General features: G+C 32.5%; 1 protein-coding gene across 5 annotated transcripts in view; it reads left to right on the top strand.

The window, feature by feature from the left end:
- Nucleotides 1–12,845, top strand: part of LOC145971119 (protein O-mannosyl-transferase TMTC1-like) — a 230,681-nt gene that overhangs the window by 207,183 nt on the left and 10,653 nt on the right. For all 5 annotated transcript variants that reach the window (XR_014438770.1, XM_083098435.1, XM_083098434.1 and 2 more), the window contains one exon: nt 10,082–10,222. Coding sequence is in view for 4 of the 5 variants with exons in the window: in XM_083098435.1 (XP_082954561.1) it covers nt 10,082–10,222 (141 nt within the window). In the remaining variant the exon portion in view is untranslated. The remainder of the gene's footprint in view (nt 1–10,081; nt 10,223–12,845) is intronic.

Raw genomic sequence — 12,845 nt, 5'->3', positions numbered from 1 at the left:
ATACGCATCAGAAAATTGATTAAATCTTTAATTACCATTAATTTATCATTTTCTGACAAATATTTTCATTGCGACAATCATTTATAAAATAATCGAATTACGCAGATACGGAAAAGTTTACATTAAAATGTATGATCGGCGCGATATAAATATACAGCAGATAGCATTATAATTTCGATTTAATTTTGTTATAGTTAAAACAATTAATATAATTTATCATTTCATAAACTGTCATAAATTTTATTTATAATACGATATCCAAATATAACATTTATATCAATTTTATTTTTACATGAGATATAAATAATATCGACATAACTAGACTCTATGAAGCTGTCAGAGTCAAAAAGATTAACAGTATTAATATGTTTGATCATACAGCATTTATGGCAATGCATTAAACCAAAGAATCCAATTAAATAATTCAAGCATATCAGCGCAGCGTTATAAATCCGAAAAATTATATTTTATATTGCAAGTTATATACATGTCGATATGCAAATTCTCAAAATAGAGTGGAAATTAAAAATGTTCTTAAGAGGGCATCTAATTATCATATTATGTGCAAAAATATTAAGATTTAAGATATATTTTAATGAATATGTAAAATATATATTTTAAAAATGTAGTATATTATAAAATCTTATTCTTTACGTAATTTTTTGAAATAAATGTAATTTAATTTATATAAATATGTACAGTAAACTCTCATAATTAAAAATAAATCCAAAAAAGTAGGCCGCAATATTACGAAAAAGTTCTGTGTATAATTTAACGCAAGAAAAATATTCTGATTACAAATGCAATTTACTAAAATAAGCAAAATTATCTGGAACGTAGTCTTCGAGCATTAGCGCCGGATTTGTCTGGTGATTGTTTGAACAGCGGGCCAGATAACCGTCAATTCGCGGTGTTGTTGCTTCGTATGTGGCCAATATATTGAGTCATACATTTCTCGAGGACAGCTTCTTATACTGATGAATCAATTGATTGATGAATCGTCGGACCATCTGCGTAAACTGTGTACTTGCATGTTTCTATTTGTCACAATATCTAATAAAAATATAAAGTTATTAAATGTCTATTAGAGATATATTTTTGTCTCTGTAAAATGTTACAATAATTAAATCATTAATTTTTCAAAGGATCGATGATTGCCATAGCAAACAATCATGTGAAAAAAATTTGTTATTATCGTGATCGAAATTCTGTAGAAAATCCATCATTTATTCTATTTTATACTTATCAATTTTGATAAAAAAATTACGGATGAACAGAGATCAAACACGAATTCATGAATATGAATATTGTTTTGTGAAAGAACGTGTCACACAGTGTATATATGCTTGTATTCAGTATGGCTTTATAACTTTTATGAAGGATATTACGCGATAAAAAGGGGAGAAAAAGTAATTAAGAAGATTTATTTATAAATTTCAGTATTATTGAGAAATTTTAATTAACTTTCGGCTTCGTATCTTTTGTAACTTTATAATCATTCTTTCATCTTTAGGAGATAGACGACGGCAAATTAATGCATAAAGTCGGAGGGTGTACAATATAATTGCAAATCCATGATTTGCATTTTTTTTAACCAACTCGCCAAATGCTTGTTTTCTGCTTCAGGTTTCCATAGAATAATACACACATTTCCATAGAAAAATATTATTAAAAAAAATATCTTTTAGAATAAATACACATTCATGCTGCATTATTTTTATATCTCATCTTTCTCCCTTTTCGAAATGATTCATATGTCATCATAGTCTTTTATTACTTGTTTAATCTTTATTTCTCCGTGCATAGCATGACAGAAGACATGGAATATTATAAAAGAATAATAAATGCAATGCATAATCTTATTACTACACGCACTTTTCAACCATTATAGGCTAACCCTTTTTCCATCTCGTATATAGCGCGAGAAGGGTCGTAGCAAACCGACAAAAGTGCATTAATTAGCCGCGGCTCGACTGCGCTCGAGATGAAGTGGTAACCAGTCGTTTGCTTTTTCTGTTTCGTTCTCTCTCTTTCTCTGTCTTTTTCTTTCTATTCTCTATCGTTCTGTACTCTTGTAATTTCTGTCTGCGCGTTTTCCTCCCTACGTATATCTCGCGAATTTCGTTATCTCACCTAGCATGAGAATCGCGCAACGAGGATCATCGCGTCGTAAAAAATAATCGTCTGTCGAAAAAATAAACGAGTTTCTCGTTTTAAAGTTCTGCAACGCGTATTTTCGCGATGTGTCACGCGATTCATCATCGGGCAATCATCTGCAGCGAACTGATAAATCGAACTCTTGTTCTTTGTACATTTTGCCATGTGCAACGTGTAATGCATTTTGTAGCATCACGCTCGCAGATTGTTTTATCGTAATATTGAATTATTTGTCTACGCGAATGCAATCAGTCCAGTAAACATATCGAGAAAATGGTGACGCGGTATGGAAAAAAACTGAGATAAATGAGGAGGGAAGAGAGAACGGAGAAAATTGGTCGGCAGCTGTAGTCGCTGCGATGCAAGAGCGGACAACTGCAGTTGGATGAAAATTGCATTTCGGCTGTGCACCCGCGCTCGTCCAGTTCGTTCACTTATAGATCTCATTTCCTACGCTGAGCTCTCTAACCATTCTGTCGCACCTCTCTCTTTCCTTCCTCTCTCTTTCTCTTTCTTTCTATCATCCTTTTTCCGCTATTTCCCGTCACCGCATCGCGTTCTGCGGATCGGCCAGTTTTGGTTCTGAAAAATCGAATCTTCAGTTAACTGGCAATTTTCTCCGCTTGTTTTATACGCCAAATCATCGCATCATACGCTATTCTGACGGGATGCTGGGTCGTAGATTGGTAAAAGTTCAACCTTCCTTTCGTTCATCTCGTATTCGCAACATTTTATAGCCATAATTTGCGATTTCGCAACATCCTGTTCGAAATTGATAGCTCGATCTTTTTTCCCTACATCTTACATTTCTACTATCTTGCTGAATCAACTTTCGTTTATCGCCTACAACATTCCGCTCTCGTTTTGATCCTCGCGCGACGAATTAGTTTTCGATCTGTCGTACGAAATTTCCCCGAGGAGAGTAGCGGCGAAGTTTCTCCTCCCTCCGGAATATCGCGCCGAGTAAGTAATTTAAAGTAGTCCGAGATTGACCTGGTCCGTGCACGAGTAATAATTGAGCGTCACCGGAAGAACATAGAGTTCTCTCGGGGTATTCGCTCCGAGACAGTTCGCCTCTCACACTCCCTCGTTTTTCCCTTCTTTTCCCTCTGTAGCGCTTATTGCATTCGTGGAAAGAATGGCGCAAGGTGTCCTGAGAATTGTGAGCGAAGGGTAAAGAGGAAGGCAAGTACGGAATAAAAAAGGCGAGGCGAGCATATTCGATGGAACGTCATAGAATCGAGGTAAGACGCGACTTTTCTGTTTGCTTTTCATTCGCCGGGAAAAGCGGACTGTATCGTAGAAACGCTATTTCTTCGCTCTCTCTTACTCGTAACGCTTCTCTCTTTTCGATACGTTATGTTGCATTACTTCCCTATCGGTCCATCCGTTCGCTCTCTCGGTCGACAACCATGAAATGCCAGAGTTTCGTGATATTTGTACTTTTTTTATGTCAACGACTATCTTCTTATCGTGTTTAAATTTCTCGCATATACATCGCTTACCGTATTTCCTGGAGTATATAAAAAACAACGTTAATTTAATTTTTTTCTTTAATTTCTTAATCTCTTAGGAAGTCTATCTCGTTATAATAATACAAATAAGAAATATGTCACTTTATATAGATAAATGAAAGCAAATAAATTATATAAACGAGCTGTTTCCTCCATTAATCTCTCCCCCATTGACGCTTGCAAAATTTTATCATACTATGTAAAAACAAAATAGATTTACTCGAACAAAATATTATGGAAATTTGTCGCAATGTTTGTGTGAAACAGTACACGAGTTTTAAAAATTTCCGGTTGTAGTTGATATCGTTATTTTACGCCGGGATATGCGCCATTTGCAGATGATGCATTGTTGCTGGACCATAGATACCGGCAGTGGACGAGATATATAAACCATCAGAATTTTACACGGACATTATACAGCCTTATATTTACGATAATGCATTATTTGATTGCAGTTTTACGACGCCGCGCTTTTACTATTATTCAGCCTCGGGCATAAAACCATGCTTGGTGTGTGCAGGTTCTGTATCTCGCAGTAAATCAAGTGCGAAGAAAATCCCTTGAATACGCTGATCCGCAATAAAAATTCTCGGGACAATCGCTAGTAGAAGGAAACGTTCAGAAACGAATTGCGCGGTTCTACAGCGTCTATTTGCCTGAATAATATCGATAGTCTAACAATAATTTACTACATATTGCTCTTCAAGTGCACTTTGCAAAAATTCATCCATAATATAAAATCATTGATTTAGCACAAATTGCTCTTTACGCTCGGTTTATCTTCTTATGCAAATGAGAATCTTCCATTGAATCGCTTCTTTACATAGATCTTTTATTTTTTTTACTTGTCTTAGAAATATAAATAAAAGATTAAGATTATTTTAAAAAGTTTACCACGTATATTCATTGTATAGTATATTTATTAATTCAAAGAATAAAGCGGAACTTTCTCGCGCATCCAGTGTAAAAATAATGAAATAAAATTACCATAACTTAGTTTAAGATGCGGTAACCATGCATACTATATGAGAAAGTTTGTATTGTTGTTTAGTAGCGTTCGCTGTATTTTAAATATAGCGATTTTATAGAATAATATTCTATTGTAAAAACTATACTCGTGCATAACTTGTAATGCTCAGCTTACGTAATAATTATTTATTACTATATATATATATATATATATATATATATATATATATACATGACTCGTTAAAATGTCTCTGGCTTCTAATTTTCTATAATTTCATGTATTTTCTTATCATTACGAATATGTACAATTATCTTTCTCGCTTGAAACGTGCTAGAATCTATCGAATCGATCGAAACGTATTGAACCAACATGAAACGTGCATGCGTACAATGAACACACGATGTATAGAGTACTACAGAAAGGGAAGGTACAGTGGAAGCCGTGCGGCCAATTTATCCACCAACATTTCCGACGTACTGTGAGCAATACGAGCCTATACCTTGCCCATCGATTCTTCGCGGTACAATGAAGCAACGCATCGTCATTGTTTCATTGTTCACAATGAGATATTTATAGAAAGCAATGTCCTAACGATGCAGAATTAATACTTATCAATATTATCTTAATAAATCGTACCAGTTATTTAAATTTCTTTCACGGAAATAAAGAAGAAAAATAATAACTCGTAGATACAATAACTCATATTTATTATCAGATAAAATACACAATCCTGTTAAAAGTAATTATTAAAATTATTTTAAGTAAAATGTAAGATATACTAAACAGATGTGTGTATTTAATAGGATAGTCTTTAACAAACCTTTAACGTGATAATAAATTTTATTTTGAGAGAAAAATTATATTTTTTTAATATCTTGAACTTATTTAACAAGAATGAAAAATAAAAATATGAATTAATGAAAAATAAAAATAAATATATTTTTATTCGTATTTTCATTTATCAAATCAACAGTCGAGTTTGATATACACATACACATCTTCCGATCTAACTCTTCTTTATCTCTTTCTCTTTCAATCTTCAAAAGTCCGGTAACGTTGCTGTCTTAACTTTACGATACTTTACCGCCATAAAGCTGGTTTACTGAAAATTACGACGAGGAATTTTGCAAGCACCAAGCTGTCTTAGGTTAGCCACAGACGGGCTTTCTTTTACAGTAAATACCGACGGTAAATTGTAATGCAACGAGTTCGTTGAGTACGGTATTTGAATTTAAATTTAGTTTACGGTCTCGATGTACAAGATCGCCATTTCTCCCTTTGCTTTTACTTCTGATTTTTGAACATCTTGAAAAAACTTATTCTCTTTCTCTTCTCTTCTTCTCTTCGTTGTAAAGTAACATTTTTAATTTTAAATATTATAGACGTTTTATATTTTCTCGACACATATTTGCCAATTTATTATTAATTGCTTAGAACAGATTTATACATGCACACGGAATACTAATAAAATTAGATATAATTTTTTGTAAAATAAAATTCATTACATCTAGTTTCTATCTTTTTGCAATAACATTAAAATTAAAAAGTCTGCTGTTTGTCTCTTTTATCAAACGATAATAATTAAGTTTATAACTTATGTTAAATTTAAGATAAAATTGTCAATCCTATTTACGTCTAATGATTATATCTGTCTCTTCCGATCAATGATTAGTGATAAAAAAGACCTTCGATATTAGACTTATTAAATAATGCTAATAATGTGTGTGTGTGTGTGTGTGTGTGTGTTGGAAAAAGACACGATGCGTCGTATACTTGGCAATTTCAACTTCCGGGCAATGATGCTGCAGGAAAGGGGCTCGGTGAGGAAGGATCTATCCGGGGAGCATAGTCTACCACACTTTATCTCCTTCTTATAAATGAAACAGGTTATTTATTATCCAATAAAGAGACACTCCTGGCACGCGCGGTACCCCGCCGGATACTTTACGGGGGTGGCAACCCCTGACGTGTAAATATCGAGGTTTCTCTGCGTCCCTCTCCGGAGACCACTGCACGACGTTCCATCTTTTACACGAGTTTTCGACAGCACATATTCCGCGCGTCGCATGAGAGAATCTCGAGTTGGGAGGAAGGAATTTGTTTGCAGTATTTAAAAACGTGTATGATTAACTATCTTGACATTTGCTAAGTATTTATATGCTAGCAATACGAGAAATACGTAGAATATTTGAGTTATATATTTTTTATCGTTAAATATATATATATATATATATATATATATATATATTTATACATATTTATTTATATATACTTATTTATATTATATATATTTAATGTGTATCTTTCATGTTAAAAAACAAAAGAATTTGTAAAAAGGTATTTGAAATAAAATCCAGATATTTTAATATAAAATTATTTTAAATATTTTTAGTTCTATAAAAGATAAAATATTATATCGATATAAATCTATATATATATATATATATATATATATATATATATATATATATATATATATGTATGTATTAATTCTTATTTCTATCTATTTTTTATTAGTAATTTAATTTATATTTTACTAAATAATTTATATGAAACGTACAGTGGCATAATTTTCCATTAAATTTTTGCTGCTTACTGTGCAGTTGTCGACCATATCTTACGGACGGATTATTTGCCAGGAACATGTGCTTTTATGTCAGCACAAATGAAAAATTGTTGCGAGAGATTAGACTCTATTCGACAAAGTAGCCTTCATTAAAACTTTGTACAGCTTTATGGAGACGACTAGCTCCTGAAGCTGTTTTGCACTCGGTGGTGAGCATGTTGCGATCGTGCAGTGAAACAAGCCTACGTAGATGGAGAGATATGAAAATCCGGGATTATCAAATGCTTTGCCTGCCCAGTATGAAAGACGCGACGATTTAATCACGTGCGCAACAAAAAGTAAACTGATACGCGAAGTACCTTCCCTTCGACTTTCTTCAAGCTGTGATTTTCAAAGAGCGCTTTCGATAGCATCCGCACACGCGCGCGAAAACTTTTAACGAAGTTTGCGAAACAGCTGATTGATTTTCTCTTAACTCGATCTCGAGTTATCCTCGGAAACGTGCGACGCATCTCGAGCATCGCTTCGGAGATTGATTGGAAAAAGTATATAATAGCTTTTTATCTTCTCAAAGATAACTATAATAAATAAAAGTGAAATATATAATTTAAAAAGATAATATGTAGATTATGTAATTATAATGTTTTTAAATTATTCGGTTCTTATCACTATCAATTTTCGGAAATAAATACTTTCACGTTATATATCTTAATTATGATAATTTAAGAAAGTAATTGGTTCCGACAAAAGTTGAGGCATTTTTACAAAATTTAAAATTTAAAAGAAGGAATTTAAACGTCACCGAGCGTGAACGACAATTATCCTTCTGGGCAAAATGATGACTGCGACGTTCCGCAACCGTGTGATTTGGGACTTCTGTTTGAAGAACATGCAGATTATCTTCGTCATAGATGGTTTGCCTTTCTAAATTGATCCTATTAAGCGGTCTTTCAAATAAATCAGATTTCCTATACCGACACTTCTCCGCATGGGATTCGAATAAACGGCGATTTATGTCAATTCCTTACAGAGGCTTTCTTGTTTCATTCGACAGGACAATACTCTTTTCGAGCTGTGCCGAGTTTTAGCAATTTCTGAATCTGTCGTGATTTTCGACCGAATTTTCCTAGAGGTAAGCACGCGAACTCGCTACTACTCGGATAGACTTCGTCATCCTTCACTGCCTTGTATTCTCAGTCCCACGCACACTCTTAGCATTTTCACGGATTGTGACTTATCCTCGACGGATGCAACGCATACCTTCTACGCAATCCTCTTTCCCGGAGGCAGGGAAGCCAAGGTATAAGGCATGTCTGCATTTTAAGACGGTGGAAGAAATTCCAAAGAATTTTTGATAACTATCCATAACCAAGACGGCGATGCAAAATTTTCATATTATTTTGTGAACGCTATCGTTGAATCTCGACGTAAAATTTGAAATAGTAAAGTGACAGTCTTTTTACATAATTATATTAATTATATTTATGAAAATTTATCTTATATATTTTCTTTAAACTTTGCACTTTACTTTATACCGTTATATTTTATTCCGTTGAAAGCTATACCGTTATACCCAGCACGTATGAAAATAGGCACTTTCGTTAGTAAAAATATATACGTGTATAAAACGTGTATAAACCTCTGCGGTCTTTTTTTCATGATATTGGAATAGATACATTGGATTTTCTCTTGGACCTTTATCCGCTTTTCTCATTCCGCTGTGTAACTCTTACACGAATCCTATCTCCGTATTTTTCTTCGCCCTTGACAGTCCCTTACCGAGCTCTCGGAAACAGCCCCTGTCAGGCTCTTATACCGTTACAAAACAGCCAAGTTTGGATGTTGCTGGTGAATATCTTTCTCTTCTAATATTTTTTGATACAGTCACATGTGTGTTGACATTGAGCCAATATTGCGGGCAATATGTAATACATCCGATTTCTAACTTTATCTATTCGATTCTCGACTAGTTTTATTTATTAATATCCGTTTTAATTAATATCTATTTCAATATCGAAATATTCTAAATTAATATATTATTTACTTGTGGCTTTTATACATACAAAGTATTTTAGAATTCCGAAATTATATATTTTGCGGCAGATATTGAAAATCAATTTGAGAGAGCAAGTAATGTATTTAAATGCATTTGCGATGTAATTAAATGCGTTATTTGTTCCTTCTAGAGAAGATACTTTTTTTTTATTTTAATTGAGAGCGATAAATTACGTACAAATTGTTGATTGAACAAATTGCGTTATAATATACATTATGATTGAATAACGTATCCAATAAATAAAAGTTGTGTTTGTGTGCGTTAAATGTCGACCGGTTATCTATCGGTATCTCTAGTAAACGTTTTGAAAATGCGTTCGGTCGTGATTCGTAGGAAATACTATTCTCCTAGAATGACGAAAGCCATCAAAGGCTAATGGATTCGGCCCGGGGTAATTCCGATCCATTATCTCGCTTGTAGAGCCTCCGTTGGCGCGATTCAATCCATCCTTTTGTTTCTTTTCGCGCCCTGTTGAACCAAACCCACTCTTCACTTTCCCATTTTTTTCCTTTATTCAATTGTCCGTGATCTTTGATTCATTTAAGTAATTTCATCATTCTGCATAGTTATCGCGTGCGAAATTTTTAATTATATTTAAAAATTATGGAATGATATTTTATCGAATTATTATCGTTTTATATAACACCATAAAAAATAAAAAAACGAAGGATAGTTTCTTATAAAAATAAAATTGATATTAAGAAATAACAATAATTATATTTTTTGTGACACATTTTACGCAAATTACAACCATAACATGAATGTATATTATAGATAAAAGATTGTAAGTATTAAAAAGATAATTTTACTTGTTTCAGGCTTTGGCCAGGTTATGCCAGTGCGCATAATAATCTTGGAACTCTCACGATAGATGCTCAAGCGGAACATCATTTTCTAGCAGCTATTCATGCTCAACCTGGCCACGTAAATGCTCATTATAATCTTGGACGATTGTACAGGTTAGTGAATAAACATCTTCTTCGAAAGATGGTACATACACTAATCAAAGATTATTAATAATGTTCATTAATTACTTCATCAGAGGAAAAGGGACTATGACGCATTGCATTGCATTATGTCAATATTACTTATAATAATAAAATTATAAAATATACTTAGAAATTGTTTTGATCGTTTCCATGTAATAAAAATATCTTCCACATCTTCTAGTTCACTATTTTCAGGTCATCGACCTAGAGCGAATAGCGTTTCCGACAGTAAATTTAGCTTGAGCTGTAATTCCGGTGGCATGGTTAAAATTAAAGTTTAATTAACGCCTTCCTACTTGATAAATTAAAGTTTAATTAAGGGTAGAAGTGGGATACACGCGGTCGACCGTTGCGTAAATGTAACAATTTCTCACTCATCGTGCGTGAAAAATAAGCGACGTCTCATTTAATTCTCTTTCTCTTTTTTCCAAAAATCTTTATATAAAACCTACACACACACATTCGATGATATATTTATACAACAACTAATTAAACATTTTTTAATTCCTCTGCTATTATTTAGTATTTATATAGTATGCTATACAAATAATAAAATTATAAAAATAAAAACTATTTTTATTTTTTTATTAAAAATATCTATGTAATATTGCTAAATTTTACTTTTCCTATATAACGTTTAATGCAATAACCGATTATACTCATTAACTATCTAACGCAATAGCCTTTTGCGCCAATTTATATAATTATAATGGCATAGTATCGATATGACATTTGCATAATATTATCATTATATACTTGAAACAACGACACATTTTAGCTCAGTTCATTTTTAATGTAATTTAATGTATAATATGACGCGTGGCGTATTTACTATATAATTGATTTTACGCAATGCACATTAGCGCTTGCGCGTTGAATAAATTACTCAATGGCTCAAATACGTGATGGAAAGTGATGTTAATGTATATTGTGTGTTACGCATGAAAAATATACCGTACCTATATGACATGTACCATAATAAAGTGATTGTCTTTTTAAAATAGTGTGTGTGTGTGTGTGAGACTACATTTGTGGATAGATCATACACACGATACAGACGATACACACTTTTGTTTTTTCACTTTAATTATAAAATTATTATTATTTATCTATTATTTATCGCGCGTTATTATCAAAAATCGTTATAAGAAAACGTCGTAAAAACTCACTTATTATTCTATGACATGTGGAATTTATTTATTAATATTTATTGAATTTCACTTTTCAACTATCATCAATATAATATCACATAATGTATTATTATTTATATAGAGTAACGGATTTCTCTGAATCATTATATGTGCATAATTATATATATCTCAAAAACTCTCTCTGCCTAGGAATTCAACAAATCGGGATGCAAAAATTAAAAGAAAATAATATAAAATATAATAAAATAAAAGAAAACAAATTTATGAAAAGCTCTGTTTTAAAATACTTTAAGTTAAATCCAAGATATATACCATACTTTGTGCGCAGATATGTATCTATATAAATGCTCTTTTATCTGTTAGTATTTCCTCTTTCGATCACACGAAAATGTCGATAGAGCGATATTGGCAAAAAGCATCGCTCCAGCTGCAGGCGTAAACAGTAAAAACGGCATTGTCGATCGGCATTATTGGCGTCGCCATTCTCTGACAATTACCGGGTCTTTTGTCGGGCGCAAAGTCGATTACATGAAAGCGCACGACTATAATTCAACCGGACGCGTTCGCGAAATTGCTGTTCAATTTGTACGGGAATGCCGAATTTACTGCGGTAACTTGTCCGTCGCTCTTTTTAACGCCAGGCCTTTTTTTACCCTGTCTGCCAATCTACTTTGTAATTTAATGTAGCATTTTCATCACACTTATTTGCACAGTAGGTTAAGCCAAACAAGAAATACATTGCAATGATATTATTTTAGCGAGTCGCATAAGCAATGAGACGCACGGTCGATATTGAATGATTAAATAATATTGTTTGAATGCGGTATCCATTAAATTTGTAATTGACACTAATTAGAATCGAATTGCTCGTTACTGGTTAAGAATAATAAATGATAATTATACGCTGTTTGTGTGCATCGTTGGTTATATTTTATTGAAATTTTCTTTCTTTATATACACATGGCTACTGCAGTCTTTATTTACATAAAATATATTAGAAGCTGTCGCAGCTGTCATTCTCGTATAACATTATTTACTTGGTTTTGTAAATAACGCGACTTTTACTAATTAATTTTTAAAAGATATAACTTTTACTAATTAATTATTAAAAATATATAAAAAAGTTAAATTGATGAATATATGAGAATGTGTCAAGGCAATCTCTTCCCAAAAAAAGCTCTTATAGCTTACCTCGAGAGCTTTCGAAAACACTATAATAAAGTATTTTTTCATCGAGTACTTTTCGAGTTATGAGGCTTGAAATAATTTTTTAATTTTTACATAAACCATAAAATATCTAGTAAAATATTCATTTTTCGATTATCTTACCTTAATACTTTTATGTACAAAATAATGAGAGGAATCAATTGGTGTAAAGAAAACACATAATTGTTTCGAAAAAAAAAATGTAATTGTTAGTTGCAGATTGCCCTGACACTGTA

This window comes from Camponotus vicinus, unplaced genomic scaffold (assembly GCF_025532165.1).
Source record: "Camponotus vicinus isolate PSW18456_S1 unplaced genomic scaffold, iyCamVici1.0 SCAF_4, whole genome shotgun sequence".
NCBI lineage: Eukaryota > Metazoa > Arthropoda > Insecta > Hymenoptera > Formicidae > Camponotus > Camponotus vicinus.
This window is presented reverse-complemented; position numbering and strand designations above follow the sequence as displayed.